Below are 21,958 nucleotides of genomic sequence, written 5' to 3' on the forward strand. Positions count from 1 at the left end.
TTTGATTATCGAGATTGTGTGACGGTTGATGTCTGACCTCGGTTTTCTGCTACAATCTATTGCAACTTAGCGTAAAGTTACATTTTATTGAGACCACCTTCTTCCACCTATTGTCGCCTACATGACTCTGACTTCAGTTGGAACTACAAACATCTAAACTCTATAAAGTTTAGATGTTTGAAATGTGTGTGACTAATGGTTATCCTGCCGACAGTCTCTCACTTGACCAGTGGGTCTCTACAGGTGCTCCAGAGTTACCATGGACACCTTTATTTATTCTCCGATTCATGCACTCCTTTCCTGACCTGTGTCGTTAGCTGAACAGGCAGTGTAAGAATTGGTGGAAATAATGCTGCAGATAAAATCAAAGAGCTTAGAGGAAGCAGAGTAAGCGTTAGAAACAGTCATCAGATCTACAACATACTGTTTAGATGAGAATTCAAAGATTTCACAGCTGGATTATCAATGACAATTCGAATATTTCTAACTGTCTGGTGTGTGAGACATGGTAACCTCTGCTGATGGATTTCAAGTAGGATTGAACTGTATTGTGGGAACAATAAATTGCGATGGTATTATTAAATATTGTGATAAGAGTTTTGGTAATCTGCCTCTAGTGCAGAGGGTGTCCATTCAGCTAATCAAATTTATTAACCCAAGCACTTTAGTGGGATTGCTATTTTCACACTATGAATTTTGCAGCACTAACAGTAGTGAACAGTCCTGATGAAGCTGCAGGAATAACTTCAAAACCTGAGTGACCGTTTGATGTTGCATCTTCCTCCTCAGGGCTTACAATGAGTCTCCCATTCACCAACACAAACTGTGACAGCTGTTGGTGAAGTTGCCCATCTGCCATTAGAAGCAACTTTAGATTTATTGCTTTTATCAGGGGAGAATTGGGCTGGTGGAGAGGCCAGGCATTCAGTTGCATTAAGTGCGATCTAAGGGAATAGAGATTCCTGATTTGCCATAATCATTTATTGATGATAATTAATCTTTCAGCTTAGACCTTAATAAAGCTATTAAATTGTTTTAAATTCAAAAACTATTAAGAACTTGACCTCCTCCTTTGCATAATGTCTGATTGTGAGAATAAATGAGTGCTGAACAATGTCCTGCTGTGTTATTCCACGGGCAGGAAATCCCCATTGACTTGATTGTGTATTATTATTGTATTATCATCCGTCTTTGTTAGTGTTCACACAGTGACATGCACAAATATGAGCATGCATTGACAAAAACACACGGACACATGCAGGGGCCTGCACCTAAATAGAAAATGACAACAATAATGCATAAAGTTATGAAACCCTCATGCATGCACAACCTCAAAAAAGTCCAGCACACACTTTGCTTATGTTTCTTAGACCAGTAGTTTACTGTTGAACAAACACGGGAAGAGGATATTTACTGTTTCTTCTGCTGGTTTATTATTTCACAATCCTATCGGCTAACAATATAAGCATCACAGTGAAACACAGCCTTGCTATTTTTTGTTTCTTTTGTTGAAGTTTACTTTCACATCAATCTACATGATCAGAAATGAAGGTTGTGATTAGTTGTAATGTGCAGTGAATGCAATTTAAGCCATTTCATTTTAGTCTCATCTATATCAATCACTTTTATTTGACTTTAGGACTGGTTCATACCCAAAATATAAAGTGCCCTGCAAACATATTCATAATCAGTTTTTAGCATTTGTCGTGGTATAAACAAACTGTAGATTATTGGGACTTTAGATGAGCTAACACAAAGTATTGCAAAATTAAGCAACACAATATGTGATATGCATAAAATCTTAAAAGAAATTGAAGTTTGCATTTGTATGGTGACAAAAACGGATAATATATTTTGAAATTGCTGTACTTTCACAACTTATGCTTTGGATATTAATGCACTAGATAAATATTGCAAGGTGAAAATGTCTAGATGTATTATTATTAACTTGCTACCCTTCAATCTTCTTATGGCTTAATGTCAGAGTCACATCCTTGAGATAAGTTCTATAGAGTTTAAGTGGCTCCACCTAAACCAGCTTTGCTGCATTCATATTGCAATGCGCAGAGTACTAAGCCAATATTTGCATCCTCAGCGTGCCAATGCTGAGACAAATGATTTTAAATCCAATGTTGATGCACGGTAGGTGGTCTTTACATCTACCTTTTAATTTTCACACTCCACTGCTCAGCCTTAATATGTCTTTCTGACTCAGCCCTAATAGCTTCCTTCCTAATCCCTTCAAATGACAGCCGGGCAAATAAATCAGCATGTTTAGTGTGAAATGTTTCCAATTAAACAGGACGTTTGTTAAGAAGCATTCACGGACACCGCTGGATCCCTAATTGTCTGGGATGCCAGTGCGTGATGCATATTAATTACGTATTAACCTCTCATTCTCAAATGGTACACATACACACACACACATACATACTTAAATCCTTACAGACGCATTAGTGTGTATTGCATATTAATTACCCATTAGCCTTTGCACCATGCATTAAGAGCTGCGTGGCATTAGAAAGACAGCCTGCCCAAGGGCAACATGCAGACACTCACACACACACACCCACACACACACACACACACGTTACTACTATAAACTGTCTTCACAGGTTGCATTCACAATGAGGAGTGAGTCATTTCAGGAATCCATCCATGACCATAACAAATTACACCACAGGAAGTGTGTCTGTGTTTTCAGGTATAAATATAAATTAATGTGTGATTTTAACGTAGTCAAATGATTTAAGATGCCCATTCTAATCTAATAATCTGTTTAACACAATTTATTTGAACTGGAAATAGTCTTAAGTAAATAAATTGTATAGCCAAATAAGTAAGTATTCTTAGCAAAGGAAGTGGCATTAATGCTTGAAGTTATGCCTTTAATGTATCTTTTGTGGTAGTCGCACCCCCTTATGGGCTCAATGGTCCGAGTATGGAATGTAGTGATTGTAGATGGACTGTGCACTAGTGCACTAGACTAAACTGAGCTCAGAGTTTGTTTGGGACTGCAGTGACTAGTAAAGGATTCATTTCTTTTAAGATAATCTCTATGTGATTTAGTCATGTTCCTTATGCTTTTCCATCATATCAATTGATCTGACAAAATCAGGGTCTGAAGTCGACTCATCAATATTAATATTGGCCCCATTCTTGACTTGTTGTTTCCAGCACATCCGAAAAAAAGACTAGTAACAAGATAGTCGATTCTGTGTAAAACCAAGGCTTAAAATATGGGCTTGACATGAAGACCTACCTCAAGAACTGCAATACAACTGTAAGCTTTTTAAAATAGTACACATTGTGGGATGTATATAATGTTGGGTGAAAATCAGGTTTTCCCGAATGAACAAAAATTATTTTTCTGTCCTGAAAAAAACAGAAGTACCAACTTGTTTATGGTAATTGCTTGATATTGGAGTCCTACTACTCTAAAATGTTCATGAACATCTTAAAGTTATTTTGAAATACATATGACTTTATGAAATAGCAAGTTCAAATTGAATTTAACAGTCACTACAACATTCATTCAGTTGTTCTAGTTTTATCATCAATGTCCATCAAGGTTTGTTGGGTTTGCCAAATATCAAGCAATTTTTCCTATGAAAGCCTTGTTCTCCTGTGTAGGCGTGTGTAGGCGTGTGTGTGCGTGTGTGTGTGTGTGTTGGAGAGAGATTTCGAGGTGAGACTCAGAGTGATCCAGGGCAGAGGGAGAATTTTTCAAGAGTAATGTTCCATGACAACAGACCAAGGTTCCGTCAAGGTGAATCAGAGGCATTGCTGCCTAACGACTTACACACACACACACACACACACGCACACACACGAACGCGCCCACACCCACAATCCCACCTTTCCGCCATTGTCTCCTTTTTTTTCCTTCTTTTGTGTCCCTCCTGTCTCATTCTTATAAACCTGGCCTCTATCTCTTCCTGTCCTATTTCACTTTTAACATTGTGTTTTTCCTCTCCTTGTCTTTATTTTGCCATCTTCAAACCAGACATTAAATTATGTAGGTGCTGTCTGCTTCATAACAGCTATTCAAAACCAACATTGGTCAAACAAGCTTTTAATTCTGTGGACAAAGAAAGAAAACGCATAGCTCTTCAACCACTTACTTTCAACTCTGATACTTACTACAATGCTATAGAAAATATATGTCAAAACGTACAGATTTCTTCAACTTTTAGCTTTTGTGTCTAATTCAAATGTCTCAATAAGCAATGGTGGACTTCAGACAAAAATATTTAGACTAAATACCAAATGTATATATTTTTAATAACTTCATTTGCTAAGAGTTAAAAAAGCTATCCAAACAGCCTCAACAATGACTCAATTGATTGAGTCAATTAATTGTCTCAATTGACTCAATTGATTTGGCTTGGTTAACACCAAGCCAAATCAATTTCGCTTAAATTTACTTTCAGTTAGGCCTGTAAAACAATGCAAAAATACTAAAAGATATCAAATGTTAAGGTCTGATCTAAAGTTTAAGATTAGGATTAGCAACAAGTCATTGACATCTTACAGTACAGAACAAGTTACAAAGTCATGTAAAACATTTTAGATTCCAGTGAACTACAGTGAGAGCCAGTTTAAGTCACAGTTTATGAATGTTTTAAAAACAGATTTTGAAGTTAATCTATTGCCTTCCAATACGAATGACTTAAATTAGCATATTGTGTAACACTTTGTCTAGCTTTCATTTCTAAACTACAAAATATCTGTGGACAACCTTTTCCTGTGTAGTTGTTTTTTTTTTTACGTCTGTCTGGGTAAGCCTCCTATATCAGGAAGAAGCTAAAAAGTCAGTGATTGATGGAGCTGAGGTTGAAGCCATGGCAACAGATTGTTGATGTTATTCCTGGGCGTTGTAATTCTAACTGCATAGTCCTCCTGTCTATCTGCCCCACTTAGATCAGCCATTGGGTGTGTGTATGTTTTTTTAAGAAGAGCAGTATGCTGTTTCTTTGCTTGTTGTTTATGTTTGTTCTGTATGTGCTTCACTCAGGGACCCATAATTGTGCAGCAGATGTAAGTGCAAACAATTTGACAGGTGCAACTTGTATATCGCTGAACTGAAGCCTTTGAAATAGGCTGAAAAAAAAAACAACTGTAAGGGAAATGCCTTACTTTTTGATGAAGACAATATAACAGGAATAGTGTGACAAGACTGTGTGGGTTCACTAAAACAATAATCCCAAGAGAAACATGAGAAGAAATCTCACTTCAAAAGAAACAGAGTTAGAAGTGAGACAAATCCTTGTTTCCTTTACAGACTCTACCCTTGTTATCTCTAATGAAAAAAACAACAACTTAAAATTCCAACTAAAAAACTTAAGGGGTAAAAACAGACTCTTTTACATTTGTACTCTTCTTTTAATCTTACGTCTCTCCCTGGGCCTGCCTACTTTTTACTGTTTTGAAGTCTCTTCCTCATCTCATTTTTCCTTCACTGAACTTCTCATGCAAAACTCTTTCTGTCTTTCAGTGTGCAAAATGGGGTTTTACCGCTCACAGCTGGAGACTTCAGACTGCAGTAAATGTCCACCCCACAGTGTGGCCAGACAGATGGGGGCCACGGCCTGTAGCTGTGAAGATGGATATTATAAGATCGACTCTGACCCTCCAAGCATGGCCTGCACACGTAAGAGCTTAACACCTATTTTGTTTCCACAAATTTACTTGTGATGTGGGACACTATGTATGGACTGCTATCAGATGTTCTTAAAATAACATGAAGCGGAAATACTAAGATTTCACACTATTTAATGCAGACAAACATTTTTTGACAAATACACCGTCTGCAAGATTGACCAAAAATGTTGACACTCATGAGAATGTTATCTAAACCAGCTGACTAGCAGTGATCTGCCCCAGGTTAAGGTAACTTCAGATGGAGAAAACCTCTGAAGTTTTCTCCATCTGATGCGCAAGATGCGCGATCAATCGCGCATCTTGCTTTTTGTGCACCTTGAAAGATTCAAATAGACTATCCATATGTAGTTCAGTTTCATTTGGAAAAGTCTTGTCAGTTTTAAATAACTATCCACTTTAATTCTTAGCATACAATATATTGATTGTACGTTTGATACTCTTTCCTGCAGTCTTTAGTTAATAAGATGGCTATCATGAGTTAGCCATCTGATAGATAACTAATTGTTTTTTGTGATGATGTATTTAAATTGTTTTTTAGGCCCTCCCTCTGCACCACGGAATGCAATTTCCAACGTCAATGAAACCAGTGTCTTTTTGGAGTGGTCCATTCCAGTGGAGACGGGTGGCAGGAAAGACAGCCGCTACAACATCCTGTGCAGACGTGTTTTACCAGACGGCAGAGGACTGGAGGAGTGCGGCCCCAATGTGCGGTTTCTGCCACGCAGACTTGGCCTCTCGAACACCTCAGTGATGGTGGCTGACCTCCAGTCGCACACCAACTACAGCTTCCTGTTGGAGGCCATCAATGGGGTGTCTGAGCTTGCCAAAGACCATGCAAAGCAGTATGTGACACTTAATGTGACAACCAATCAGGCAGGTATGTTGCATCTCATTTCTGTTGTGATTACTGAGCATTGTCAGACTTTACATGTGCAGTTTACGTTCCAGTACGTCTGGTACAATCGCCTTTTTTATACACATATTGTCATTGAGAGAACATTAGCCATGATAAAACCTTTTTCCTGTAGAATAGAATATTATTACTTGCTGCCAAGCATTTTTTAAATCTTCTGTCTAATCAGCCAACGTAGATCAGCATGTCTGCTTCCAGGAACAAATAGCCGAGTGTGAAAACAAAGACTCCAGATGATCAAATTATCACAGTATTTGTCCAACAGATCTGTCGCTGTATTAATTTTCACTTATGTACTGTTCCTGTTAACAACAACAACAACAAAAAATCCCTTGCTGTCCGATATGTCATCAAAAAAGCAGCTTGGTCCCTTCATTTCGGGGAGAAACACTCCATAAACAAGATTCACAGAAATCTGTGGCATAATGAATGTTCCTGATTTGCAAGCTGTTGTGTGTATGGGTTCTGTGTGCGGTAGCAGGTGTTATGCTGCTTTCATGCCAGCAGTGAGAAGTCATTGTGATAAAGCAGTTTGTTAACTGTAGGAAAAGAAATACTTTAGGCACACACTCCTGACCAAATGTCTAGTAAAGTGGCTAAATCCAATAGACCACCCTGATGTTGGACAATGGAGAGAAGCATTACGTTGATGTGACATTTGCTTACACACCCACCTACACTACACTTGTTTTGCTTGGTGTCAGTTAGCATTGCCAAAATTAATTATATTTAAGTGCAAGAATAATGAGACAGAATTTATTTTTTTAATGCCTTTGAACAATCTAGAGAACCTTAGAGAATGATGTTTTGGATTTTGTAAGCTTCTGATTTAAAGTTAATTCAGAACATTACACTTGTAGGTGTATTTAGATGAAAACTGTAAACTTGCTTCCTTGTGTGACACCAAGACATCAGGAGAATGGCAGAGAGGGTCAAATAGTGGAATAAAAGCCATTTTTACAAAAACAAAAAAGAAAAAAAACCATCTGATTATAGTTTTTAGTTGACTGATAAAAGTATAGTCAGACTTAGTTAGAACCAAAGATTTGTTTGGCCCTAATGACTGATTTTGTATTTAAATGAAAAAGGATGAGGCTTCCCACCCTTTCAACACTACCCCAACTTTAAAGCACAGTGGTGGCAGTATCATATACTTCCTAAAATAAATGGCATTAAGAGGAAAGAACCAAAATCTTTACCCAAACCATAACTTTAAATAAAATAAAAAAATATATGAGGAAATGTCATAAATGTCTGAATTTGAGAAAGGTTGCAAAAACTTTCTATCTTTATCACATTGCATCTCTCATTGCTTTGACATTTAGCAAACATGAGTTATTTTTTGTTCATTCTCGCAGGCCCAGGAAGTTTAGTGTGATTTAATGTCAGACTCAGCAAAAACATGTCGGATTTTTCCTGTGCATATAAATGTATGTTTATATTGTGTCATAGTTGCTTTGGGGCTCCTTTTTGAAATGGAAAAACAGAGCTCATATTTGCTTTGGTAACACATTATCATATTTATAGGAGGTATGCACTTGTGTAGCTTTTATTTGCTTATAATGATCTGGTTAGCTCACATCATAATGAAATGAGAGAGACACGAGATTACAGTTCTCCTCCCCTAGGCTTCCATCTGGAGGAAAAGCGAAAAAAATAAAAAATACTGTGTTGAAAGATAGAGTTTGCTGCGTTTTGCTGAACAGATGGCATGCTGGGATTCAAAGAACAGTAGGTAGTATTACTAGCAGCCTCAGTAGGAGTCGTAGTGGTTGAAAAGGGGCAGATCGCAGATATGGTATGTGTTGAAGGCGGATGCCTGCAGATAGAGACGGAGGCAGATGGCTGTCTAACAGTCAAGGCTGCTGACAGTCCTCTAAATGTCTTGTCACTACGGCTGTCAGCGAACTGAGTGGATTACACTGGGCTATAAAACTCAATTTCAGGTTATTGAAGTTGTAGCTGGATTAGCCAGTCACACGACCAAATGGAGATTTGGGATTAAGTTAGATTACACTCAGGAGACGCAGACAGATAAATTGTGCTGCTCTTTGGTAATGGGTAGGTTAGGCTTGAGTTGAGGTTAGTAACCTGATATGGCGCTGAACTGTTTTTAAATTATGAGCTATTAAAATCAGAGCAATTGCGTTTAAAACAGTTAGATTGTTTAAATGAACTTGAGAAAAGCCCTGGATATGCGTCATGTACCAGACTTTGTATCTTTTTACCAGTTTTTTCCTCAAAAAAGTGCAACAAAGTTCACAGTTTTATGGTCAGTTTTGATCCAGATAGGAGAATTTAACAGAAGGATGAAAAAGAGCACATATTTTTGTTTAGGACTTGACCGACCAATCACTGATCGAAGTTGATGATCAGCAACTAAATTGACCATAAAAGAAAAAGTCAGGTTTATTTGTATAGCACATTTCAGCAACACAACATTTCAAAGTGCTTTACAACATAAAAACATCACAGAGGCACCAATTGTGAAACAAGCGATAATCATTACATTTCCTCAAATGCTACCTTCAAAATTTTTCAACAGACCAAATTTGGTCAACAGACCAAATTTGTTGTTGCTCCAAGTTTGTTAGTAGTTGTATAGAAAATGAAAAGGTTACAACGTTATCAAAGTACATACCTTAATTTTCATTGAATACATATATTATTAACCATATGCATTACACGTGTTCAATATTGCAAGTAAGTTTTTAAGTTGCACCAAATATTTTTGCAACAAATAAAACTGTACTATCTACATGTTGGGGGCAGGGCGGCAGTGTGCTAACTACACCAAAGGGAGATGAGAGCAGAAGAAATAAAATATTGATAGTCTGAGTCCTTTTTCTAAACTGGACTTTCATATTTTTGTCGAAGCGCAAAAAACAGTCAGGATCAGTAAAGTGAACAGATTCTCACTTTGGGATCAATAACACAAGGTAATCCCCTCAAGTCAGTTTTAATCAAAACAAATCATGCTGTGTGAGCTGGAAAAGAAAATTGTCTGCACAGCCAGCTGTGAGGCAAGTGCTTGTAGTAAAAAAGTGCAATAATCAGCTATATTCACTAATGCTACGACCTGTTCCTGCTATCTTTTTTCCTCATTATATTACCTGAAGGACTGTATTGGAAGTGTACATTATTTTCTTGGTATAAAGTGTCACTTGCTGTAGTGTTGACACTACTTGAACTTGACAAGCATTTTGGCATGCTTACAGGGGAAAATAAAAAGTTCCACACAGTCTTTAACTCGCCATCCTAACTGTAGAACATGGTGGGAGTGGCTTCATGCTGTGGGAAGGTTTTTTTTATTAGCATAAAAAAAATCAATCTGGCCAAAAGACTACAAAAAGTGAGGTTTTTTTGGAGGTCCACCAAACAGCGGGACAAGAACGACTTAAGTGTCGGAGTTACAATGAAATGGTTTAGTTCAGAATATTTATGAGATTTTTTTTTATTTGCAAATAAAAATTTCAGTTCTAAATATCCAAAGCTGGTAGAGACACACTTCTGAAGACTGGGAACACAGAGGAGGAGAACAGTGATCGTTTTTCAGAATTGCATTTGTAAAAAATTATATAGTAAAAATTTGTAATTGTTATTTTCGTTTCAAAATTCAGTCCTTCTTTTTGTGGATGACTCAGATAAAATCCCCCAAAAATGAGGTTCAGTTGGTAGATGTAGTTTGACTCTTCAACGGCATCAAAAGCCATGCAGCACCATCAGATAGAGAAACATTGATTACTGCTGTCATTTTGATGCCACTAAAATCCGTCCTATTAAATATAACATTACACCTCTAGCGATGTTTGTAATGAGAGGTTTAACTGCCTCTGATCTACCAGCCTTTGACTCAAAAGTAATTACCTTGTGAGGACCTTGATCACTGAGCACACGGCAAATTTTTTATTTTCAGTCTGTGTGCTTGTGCTTGTTGTGCTTTGGTGGTGGTAGAAAGCAAGTCAGACAGAATTCCTGAGGGACATGGGAGCGAGAAACACTGACTGCTGGGAAGACTTGGAGGACCTGCTGTTTGATGTGTGCACAGTGTCACATGTGATAAGAAAACCATAAAATAGCCGATTTCACAGCATCTCTGAAGTCTTGCTGCATAATAAAGTGTTGTCGCGAGGAGGTGATTGAGGAATGTGAAAAGTTGGGGAGGGAAGAGAGAGACATGACGAGGTAGAGGCAAAGGGAACAAATTGGAGAATTGATGTGGAGGACTTTGATAGAAGGAAAGGTCACAAAACAAAGAACAAATAAGAAAAAAGCATCTTCTTGCTTTTGGAATGTGCTTTAGAAACATCTTGGTCTTTAGTATTAAACTTGGATTTATTTTGTATCCAATTTTTAAATAAAACAAATATTACTTGGTTGTGGAAGTTCCTGCGGTTTTGGTAATTTCAGTAATTATTTATGTAAACATCAAAATGGATAATTGATGCATTTTTTTAATTTCAATACAAGTCTTTCACACCTTATTTCGTTTGTTTCAAAAATTTGTGAAAACCTACATATTTTGGTACTGTGCTATTTTCCTGTGAGAGTCTCATACCAGCCCATCTGTATTTTGCACTCTGGTAATAATATGCCAAAGTGATTAGATCCCTGCTGGCCCATTAAAAAAAATCTCCACGTGAGCAAAACCTGCTGTTGTAATCCAAATTGATGGCCCAAAACTGGCTTTGGAATGCAAGTGAAATAATTTTAAATATCACATAGCCTCTTCAAAATTGTGTTATCTCTCACAACCCACAGTTGTAATTATTCTGAATTATGTGAGATAATTACGCAAAAAAAATCCTTCTAAATTGCTGGCTTTATTTTGGGTTATTCGTGTAATGTTCATTCGTGTAATGTTCACAATGTAGGGCCATTGTGTAAAAATGTACATGTGCTTGTACATGAGTTAAGCTGTTGCTGGCTATCCATCAAATAAATCGCGATGCATTGCCTCTGCTTGTTGACAGTGCATTTCCTCCTGCTGTAGCTGTGTGTTCGTTGTTGGCTTTCATACAGAATGGGAAGAGGGATTGCTGGAATCCAGTGTATTGGATGGGAGACTGTACAAAATCAAAACATGAGTCATAGGGCAAAGAGAAAATAGCAACTAATTTTTGTTAGTAGATAAAGTTGCTGCAGCCTGTGTGAGTCTTTTCTTAATTTTCTTAAGAAAAGAAAAAGTTGACAACTAAGTTAAGCCTTTCAGATGAGCAATATTCTTATTTTGGCCTTGGTTGCAGTTTCAATACTGCCTCCTTTCTTTGACTTTAGTGAGCTGGCAGAGAAAAATAAACGATTGAAGCCAGACATATACTGTACATACACTGTTTAAAAAGACAAAACCTTTCTTTTGCCACTGACATTTAATTAGAAAGTTATTTCTCTATGCTAAATGCAATTGTACCTTCAAATTCACATTCATTTCACATTACTGCCTTTAAACAATTTGGAAAGGCAAAATCTGAGTAAAATGTTCGCAAATCTGAAACATATAAATATGTACAGATCTTATTTATTTTTAAATGCAAATGGAGCATGACAAAAATTATGATTTTGTGTAGGATGTCATTAGCAACTGTAAAATGCAGTGCGTGAGCCAGGCTGCTGGGAGCCTCTTGCAATCCAGGCTTTGTTGTGAGCAACACTGAATGCCACATGTGTTCCTCTCCTGTGTCTACTACCTAAATTGCCTGATGGCAGAGATGTGTGTAATGTTCTGTGCACTGCTTTACCCATGCAAAGTTGTCTCACAGCATTGCTCTGTGCTATAACAATGTTAAGGGGGTCTTCCTATCATTTTGGAACGCAGGTACAAGTGAATGTCGAAGAAATAATTAGATTTTTAGTGGTGACACAATGTCTACCACTGCTTTACTTAGTTTGTATGCAAAGCCAGAGACAGAAATGCAGGGATTTCAGGATCCCTCTCCAGTTCTGAAGTATGTGGGTGGCAGCATCATGTTTTTTTTTACTTCACAAACTAAGTGGCATCATGATAAAAGATAGTAGCCACATCTGAATTGAAGCTTGGGAACTAAGGGGTGACCTTAAGAACACTGAATTTAAGAAGTCTAAATTGTTTACAAAATGGTTCAAAAGAGAAATATCTTTTAAGAATGGTCAATACAAAGCCCTGATCTCAATCCTTTACACTATTTGTGGACTCTAAACGTGTGCAAGCATCATTCCTTACCAATCTAACTCTGTTACACACTAATTCTATCTGATGGAACGACCCAAAAATCTACTAATGATGGAGAAGCTTGTGGAAAAATACCCAAAACATTTGGTCAAAGCCATAAAGTTTAAAATACATTTCTACTACATAGACAATTCTACCAAACCAAAGAAAATCGGGGTAAACGTATCAATATGAAGAATGTATGAACATATTTTTGTCATTATTCTGGCAATAAGCAGTTTAAGAAGAAATTGATAAGACTAACTGGTCTTAAAATGGGAAATGTGGTCATATTTGATCTTATTATGGTAAAAAATGTTTTATAGTTTAAGTAAATATCATTTTTCATCTGTGTATAACTACAGATATAAAAACATGATGTCTTCACTTTTGAGATAACATTGCAGACCAAACATAAAGCAGTAGCTGGAGGATATAAGCGAGTATTTTATTGATATTTTATATGTTTAATTTAAAAAAAAAAATGTCTACCATGTAAAGCTTCCCCTAAGAACTCCAACATGCATTTAATTGACACACACATTAAATGGTGGCTATGTAGCTGCTATACACTCCTAGTTTGAGATAATCACCAATGAGAAGGCAGGGATAAGGTTAAATCATGATTTCTAATAAAGGCTTCTCCCACCCTCCTCTCTGATTTATTGTGCCCCTATCTTTCTGACATTCTCCAAGAATCATTAAAAAATAATAAACCAGTTAGTCTAAGGCCCGCATTGATTTTTGCGATGATGCAGACAGATAGAAGTCTGACAGGGTTATGTTCGGCAATGTAATAATGTGCTTATCCGGAGAAGGCCATGTACTCTTCCTCTGAAGTGGTTTCTTGCTTGCCTCTAACATTTCTCTTTAAGAAAAAATATTTATTATCACCACGAGTCTTAGGACAAAGAGAAAATTAGTATTATGGCTGCTAATACTAGCAGCTTCAGGTTCACGCCAGTCGCTGAAGCACGTTCGTGTTCTGCATTACTGTTCTGAAGTTGCTCATTAGCAGGTTTAACAGGGAGTGGAAGTGTTTAAGCAAAGACGCTTCTTCACGCTGTCTTCTCTGCTGCTAAAATAAATGTGTTGCTTGGGCCCTGCCAACACTTTTTCAGCAGGTCTCCTTCTCATCTTCTCACTAATATTTTGTTTCTCAGTATTTTTTTTTCACTTCCCTCAATATCATTTTCAAAACTGTCCAAATCTTCTGTCGCGTGTTACTCTTCTGCAATTCCTACTAAAAACCTATTTTAAATTACTGTATAGATGTAACGATCAGAGCTTTGGTGAATGTGATTTCTGACTAGCATATTTGTAAAACTCTGACCTGCCATTACTGATTTTAGCTGTTTTTAATTTTAAAACTTTATGGATATATTAAAACTTAATTTATCCTAATAATAAAAAGGGTTGAGTAACGACTTCCACAACCAGTTGTCTTGTCAGAGTGACCAGTAGCCTGTAAATAAGAGGTGTTGACTTAGTGGAAAAGATTGGATACAGCTTAAAATCAATTGATTCTGATCTTTGGTCTATTCTGCATGTATATCTAAAGTACTTTACAGTTTAAGCAAATTAATTTAGCTAATGTTTAAATTTGGACACACCAATGTGAAAATCTGGGCCAATTTTGCTGTAGATACCAATATTTACCTGTATTATATATCTTTCCTTCCCCTTGTGACACTATGAAATAATTACTGCTTAATCACTGCCACATGGTCAAACAAAATGCTCATTGCCAACCCCCTTTCCACTCTCACTCTTTCAAAACATGTACACAAACTGCAACAAGATGGAGGTAAACATCATATTTTTGTTGTTAAAGTCAGAGCTGCTAAATCTGAAGTATAAATTGCTGACTCAAATGAAGAGGGCACATCAACCTTCAGAACGTGATGTTTACAAAAACAGACTGGATCAACTTTGATGTCTTCTAGTGTCAAACGAAAAATTTTTCTACAGTTGCAATGTGTGTACATGAAAGACTAAGAGAAGTAACAAATAACTCAACAAAAGAGCAGTTAAGGAATATACTTAGTTGATAACATTTGATGGTTGAATCCTTTTTCAGTACCAAGGATTGCTGCACAATTAACTCCCTGCTATTATGAGCACAATGCATCATAAAGATTATTGCTCTAAATGTATGCATGTTTTCTATTTTCCTGTATTTTGCTCTAGAATATTTCCACAGAGTTGGTACACTGCTCACTTGCCACAGCAGACTATAATAGTAGCTGGTTTCCGAAACGAGCTTTAGCCAAATGTATAAATTTGAGTTAATCTGGTAAATTTGATACTTACATCTGTTTATATGCAATTTGAGATTTCCTTGTATAATGTTTTGTCTTGGTGTAAAACATTTCTTTTTCCAGCAAACACAAACTCCCCAGCATAAAAGCAACCAAAAATATGACTTAAAGTTGCAAATGTCTGGCGTCTGCTTCAAGCATTATGCAAGTATTTGATCAAATACTCCAAGATTTTATCTATTCTGCAATAAATGCAGTAATGGATATGCACCTTGGAGCAATTAATGTGGCATACTGAAAAACATATTTCGTCATTTTTTAAAAATCTGTCCATACTGCAGCATGATATGGCTCAGCAGTAGAGGGGCACAACGTATGCTCAGCCTACACTCTTCGAAGTAGATGTTGCAGGTTAAATTCCCAGCCTGGTTATGTTACTGCACGTCGTCCCCTTTTCTCTTTGCACTGCTTCCTAGCCAGCTACTATTGACTAGAGGCAACCGCTGCCAAAACCTTAAGAAAATACATCTTTAATTCTGCTAGAATCACCAGTAATCAGTTAGAAAACTTTTTTTTCTGGTTTTATAAATCCAAATGTAAACTCCTTTTAGTCCTGAATAAAGGATTTTACATTTGATTATTATAATCAAATGTAATCAATTATGACATTACTGAACATTGGATCCATTTTTGCAGGATTTAAACTTTTTGGTGTAGTGTTGATCATGATGCTTCTGGGAAAATAATCCTTCTGACATCACTGAATCCCTGCCTTTATTCCATTTAAGCAGTGAAAGTGTGTGTGCGTGTGTGTGATGTGGTCTCTAGTTTCAGGCTTTTAAGATGTTGCAGATAGCACTTCTGTGCAACCATCCACTCAGGATTTAGTTACTGTGTTTGTAGCAATGATTTATTCCCTGTGGAGTTCTGTTGAGGCTATTGAAACCCAAACGCTGTTTAGCATTTGTGCAGAAGACAGGCATTGCACGCGCACGGGAACATGTACATACACTCACACTCATACGCCACCAAGATGTTGCCTGGGGGAGCATTTTGCCTGGTTAAAAGCTCTTTATGTGTCAGAAACTCTCCAACTGTCCCTCTGAGAGACGGCCGAACAGCTCAGGTTACAATTGGATGGCTCTAAGATTGATAGAAACTCACAAACGTGGCTTACTTCGCCTCAAAATCGAAACAATACCTGTACTCAAAAGCAATAATTGAAAGTGAAATGATAAAAGAACCGTTTTTGTAATTTTTTTTTTTTTGTTTAAGTTTCCGTCTTGAAAGTTTGACAGCATCCAATAAAGGGGTTGCCAGGTTTTGTAGCTTCAGGAGACGGTCCCACCTAGACTTGAGCAGGCGCCGAATTGACTTTCTGGCCTCATCAAAATGCACCTGCTCCATTTCAAGATATAAAGGGTGTATATAATTAGATACAGGTGCATCCAGCTTGTAAACATCCTTAAGCAGTAAATCTGCTTTCAGAATCAATATCTCTCGTTAAATTAGAACTCAGTGGACCGAGGAGGAAAACCTCAAACAATTCTGGATTCCAGGAGACTTTTTGGTAAGAAACCTGAAGGAAAAACATAAGGCAGTATCCTCCCGTTTTAAGAAGTAGTGAAATTCTATTTAAGGTCTTGGCAACTTTGCTCAGTTCTTGTTTTTTAAATTTATGGAGGCTTGAGTTGTTTTCAGTTATGTCAAGCCAGGCCACGAAACGATCATTTTTTGCATTGCCTGACAGAAACAATGAAAGGCAATATAATATTTGTGAACTGTTGTAATATAGCGTAACAGTATATTTCTGTGTTTGCAGCACCGTCCCCGGTAAGTGTAGTGAGAAAAGGCCATACAGGAAAGAGCAGCATCGCCCTTTCATGGGCAGAACCTGACCGTCCCAACGGCATCATCCTCGAGTATGAGATCAAATATTTTGAAAAGGTAAGGGTGAACAATTTATTTATTCCTTGACTCCTCTTTTCTGAGATTGAAAACTTTTATGAGAGTGGAAGAGTTTTGGGTTAGTGTTTAGTTTAGTGATGTAAGTTGCATAAATATGTCAATCATGTCACTGAGATCATTGCAAAGTACAAATATAAGTTTGCTGGTGTTGTGAAATGTGTTTTATTCTTAGAAATGGCTGCATTTTTCTATTTCATACCTTTCTCTTAATATTCTCTGAATATTTCTGACTGAATGTGAATTCCTTATTTAAAAACAGAATTTCCAAGCATTTCCATGAAAATGGACTTCAGAAACTGGCTTTTAGAACAGCAAAATATGTTTGCTACAATAACAGTTTATATCAAAGCATATGGCCATTATTATGCCATATGTTAATCAATACAGTAGCTTAGTACGAAGGTTTTCTTGACTAGTTTGACGTTTTTGATCGTGCATATTTTTTTTCCACTGGATTAAGGTCAGCACAGCAATTCGATGCTTTCATCCGTATCACTGTTTCTCTTGTGCCCTTCCTCTTTTCCCTCTGCCTGGTTCTAATGTCTTCTTTTATGGAAGGTCAGACTAAAGGTTCACATGAGAACACAGTGCAGTTTGTGGTCAGTGGTCGGCTAATGGCCTCAGGCTTAATGGAAGGAGCATTTAGTTGTGTTTAAACCTGATGTGGTTTCAGCTTGGAAACCGATGCTTGCACACAGGGATTAAAACACATTTGCCATACACACGCACCCACATGCCCACACACATCACAGGTGGCCTAAGTACATACATTCTCAAAAATCTGATTGGAAAAACAAATGCTTGTAAATGAATGTCATACTGCCTACCATACTGAGAGATTAAAAGCTAATGAGGTGGATTTAATGTCTTTTCTCTGCCTCTGCTACAGGAGCAGGACTCAAGTTATACCATAATAAAATCAAAAGAAACAGAAATGGTGGTGGAAGGCCTGAGACCTTCGTCATTCTACATCTTTCAGGTAAAAGATGCCTTCAAATAATAAAAAAAGACAATTAGTAAGGTAATTGGTATTATTACCACGTGAACTTCTCTGCATTTTGTCATGTTAAGACCACAAGCTTAAATGTACTTTATGCACATAAATACATTAAAATTTTAGCCCATTTCCTCCTGAGAAAAGTAGCTCAAGATCAGTCATATTGAGTGTCTTGCTTTGGTTCTGAATTTGATTTAGGTCTGGACTTCAACAGGACCATTCTCACACATTATTACACTTGGAATTTTGCCTGCAGATTGTAAAATTTAGTTTTTAGTCTACTTTGATAAGAACTTTTTTGCTGTGTATCTTGTCTGTATTACACAATAGAAGTGACTGAATGCATTTTTTTCATTCCTGAAAGGACAGATTTTCAGATATGACTATGAAGAGTTGTCCATTCAACTGATGTTTGCAACTGAGCTATAAATCTCTTAAATAAAATCCAGTTAAAATACATTAAAGTTTGTGGTTCTAATTTTAGAGTTTTTTTTAAAGTAAAAATTATATGATTAGTTTTGCAAAGCAATGCAATAACAAAACAGATGTTGTTATAGGGATAGATTGCAAAACGTAGCACCTGATTTAAATCGCTTACACAGGATCAAATTCAAAATAAGTAAGGCAAACATGAATATGGAAATGTTTACAATGATGCAAATGATTCTCGATGATGCATCGCAGGTACGAGCCAGGACCTCAGCAGGCTACGGTGCATTTAGCCGACGTTTTGAATTCCAGACGAGCCCTTACCGTGAGTACATCAGAGATGGGAGGGCGACAATGCAATCAACAATAGGTGCCAGGTGCAGCTTTGTGTGCTTGCTGTGTGTGTCTAATCTCACATCTTTTTCTTTTGGCAGTAACTGCCACCAGCGAGCGTGCTCAGGCTTCGATAATAGCGGTGGCCATCACGTTGGCGCTGGTTCTGCTGGCGGTTGTTGCTGGATTCTTGCTCAGCGGACGGTGAGGCATAAATAAATATGAAGGAAAAGAAATTAAGCATTTAAAGTTTGGATGGTGGGGGGTTAGCCATTAATTAGCATTTGCAATAATATATAATAAACATGCCCAACAATGCTATTTTAACTTACAGCATTATGCACACTGGCATTGTTTGATTATAGTTTTATTTTGTGTGCTCATAGCTGTTTGGAAAAACCCATCTCTATGTTGGTTCATGTTGTGTAGTCTTTATAGCATTTGTCTAGGGACAACAGTACAACAATGTCTGTAGTAAGGTTTTTTTTGTTTGTTTGGTTTTTTTTTTACTCTCATGAGGTAGTCAGGTGGGCAAAGGCCAGCCACTGATCTTTTTTTTGCAGATGTAATGGCACTCTTTGCTTTCTTTTGATGGTGCAACTCCTTCACCACAATATGTGCAGACATGCTGAGTGCTTCAGTATCAGAGGGAAAGTTTCTTAGGAAGAGTTCTATTTTGGTGATTACCAAAACGATATATTTGTGTTGTCTTAGAATGGGGGAAAAAAATAATTAAATTGATCACTGCTAGCAGTTATGAGGACAGAACCTATAGAGGATTGTAAGTCTAACTTTTGGGACTGGAGTTGATCGAAGGAGTACTGCCTTCTAAAAATGGCTACTTAAAAAGAAATGGAGATGAGAGATGGATCAATGTTGCCTGATACTACAAATGCATAAAGTCTATGAAAATCTGAGGAAACTATAATTTTAAGCTATTAGGACTACGTAATCAATCACATAGTCTCACACTAAAAGTTCATTTTAATTCATATATTTAATGGTGGGGAGTTGGGAGAGTGAGGAGATGATGTTTTTACCAAAAACAAGATTGGTACCTTTGTGTTAAGTTAAAAAGAACTCACTTTTTAACTTAAACACCTTTAATTAATTGAATCATCGTTATGATGGTCAAAGAAAAAGTTTAATTTTGTGCCTCGTGGACTATTCATGTGTTAATTTGGTCATGTATTTTGGTTACTTGCTCTATTAAAAACATACATTTTAATAGAAATAAGTTTACCATATTTTTGCTTAAAATGTCATTGTATTTCTAATAGCTTCTTACCTTCTCTTAAACTTCCCTGAACATTTGTAAGAAAATTAAACTCACAGCATCAAAGACCCTAAACCACACAGAAAAGTGGGAGTGAGTTTCTTTTCCACATGTTATTTCTATGTCTTATGCCAAATGCCCCTGGAGCATTTGCTTCAATTTAGTCTCATCTAACCAAAGCTCACAGTTCTAGTTTAAGTCCCAGTAGAGATTCACAAACTGAACACATTTGCCTCGGTGATGGTTGGACAGAAAAGGCTGTTTTCTCGCATCAGCATATAGATGACATCAAATAAGGTTTGTAATAAAATATTCCTAGAAACTCTGATCAACTACAAATCATCAAATGTAAATTATAGAAATGCTTAAGTTACATTTATCTTAAATAATGATTTAAGATGCAAATAATTATTCTGCCTGATTTAATCTAAACACATTTTTTTAGCCTGGATGTTTTTTTGCACTAAATAAAAGTACACAAATTACCAGATGTATTTTTCAGCATTTTTTGCTGTTAGAATATGCTCCTGCCATAAAATATGAATTTATGCAGACGGTTTATTTTTTTACATCTTCTTTTTACAAATCTTAACAAAAGAGTGGAAAGCACTATATGTATGTACTTGGAAGGCTGCCCAGGCATTAAAGGTGCTCACACCTCTTTGCTCAACCTCCTAATAGAGCACTCTCCATCAGACACTGCAGACAGCCCTTCTTCAGTACACCCTGCAGTCTTTTCTTGCCTGGCTGACCAACACATTTGGACATTATTCCAATGTGTGTGCGTGTGCTTGTGTGTCATTGTGCTCAATTGTATTTAAGTACCAAAAAAATAGTTAATCAGCTTCATCCAAAACAGTTGGTTGACTTTTTTTTAACGCATACGAGGCTGTTATTCAATCAACTCTGCAAATACACAAGAGACATGCCTGTTTATTTTACTTATTTATCTCTATTGACATGTGCAGTGTTTGTGTTTGCTTGTAGGATCACATTAAAAACCCATCACCCCGTTTAATCTGGGATATCCGTGATTATCTCTGATGCCATTTGTCTAAATATCAACATACGGGAGCCGTCTAAGCACAAACACGCGCGGATGTAAACATGGAGGCAGCATACAAATTAATTCAGGCTTTGGCAGTTAAGGTTAAGACGACCCTTCTCACACGAACACTACAGGACAAGAGTAAGTGGTTACAAAAAAATGTACTGCTGGCCCACTTGATTCGTTTTTTTTAACATATGACCTTTTGTTAGAAAGTAATAGGTCTTTTTCAAGTGAACAAAAAAGTCAGTGTTGGTTTTGTTGAGGGAAGCTTTTTTTGGACAGCTGTATTATAGAAAAACTGCACGCTTATGTTTGTGTTCAAACCGCTGTGCTTTTCCGCATTTTCAGCAATAATCTTGAGCAGCTTGAAATGTGGGTTAGATTTATAACTGAAAATATAGAAAGGATTTTCTGCTTTTCTGTGTTCACTTGGGACTCAGTCATTGGCTATAATATCTGAATTCAACTCCTGGGTTTTATACTTTATCCTTTTATATCTCTGAGTATTTTCTGGTTTCTACAATGGAAATGTGTGTGGGGGGGGGGCATGCGCGCATGTGTATATATATATATATATATATATATAACAAATCATGCACATTAAAATGAAATAAAATTCAATTAATTACTGCCTTATAAATAACAGAAGTATTTCTTTAAAAAAAATTTCTGACAAGTTTGTATCAATGTTGTCTTTTATTCATTAGGCGATGTGGCTACAGCAAAGCAAAGCAGGATCCTGAAGAGGAAAAGATGCATTTTCACAATGGTCACAGTAAGTCTTAATCAGCCTGAAATGTAGGGTACACCAATAATATCAGTGTATGCACAAATCCAAGTTCATCTGAGGTTTGCACCGCTAAACATGTTTAGCGGCAG

At 36.9% G+C, this 21,958-nt stretch overlaps 1 protein-coding gene across 1 annotated transcript in view; it reads left to right on the plus strand.

Moving 5' to 3' along the window:
- epha5 (EPH receptor A5) overlaps window positions 1-21,958 on the plus strand; it is a 64,650-nt gene that overhangs the window by 24,685 nt on the left and 18,007 nt on the right. Inside the window, exons 4-10 of the mRNA XM_028025786.1 lie at window positions 5,498-5,653; window positions 6,203-6,541; window positions 16,848-16,972; window positions 17,883-17,972; window positions 18,675-18,744; window positions 18,854-18,956; window positions 21,787-21,854. Coding sequence (XP_027881587.1) covers window positions 5,498-5,653; window positions 6,203-6,541; window positions 16,848-16,972; window positions 17,883-17,972; window positions 18,675-18,744; window positions 18,854-18,956; window positions 21,787-21,854 — 951 coding nt within the window. The remainder of the gene's footprint in view (window positions 1-5,497; window positions 5,654-6,202; window positions 6,542-16,847; window positions 16,973-17,882; window positions 17,973-18,674; window positions 18,745-18,853; window positions 18,957-21,786; window positions 21,855-21,958) is intronic.

The sequence above is a fragment of the Xiphophorus couchianus genome, chromosome 8 (assembly GCF_001444195.1).
Source record: "Xiphophorus couchianus chromosome 8, X_couchianus-1.0, whole genome shotgun sequence".
In the NCBI taxonomy this organism is placed as follows: Eukaryota; Metazoa; Chordata; class Actinopteri; order Cyprinodontiformes; family Poeciliidae; genus Xiphophorus; species Xiphophorus couchianus.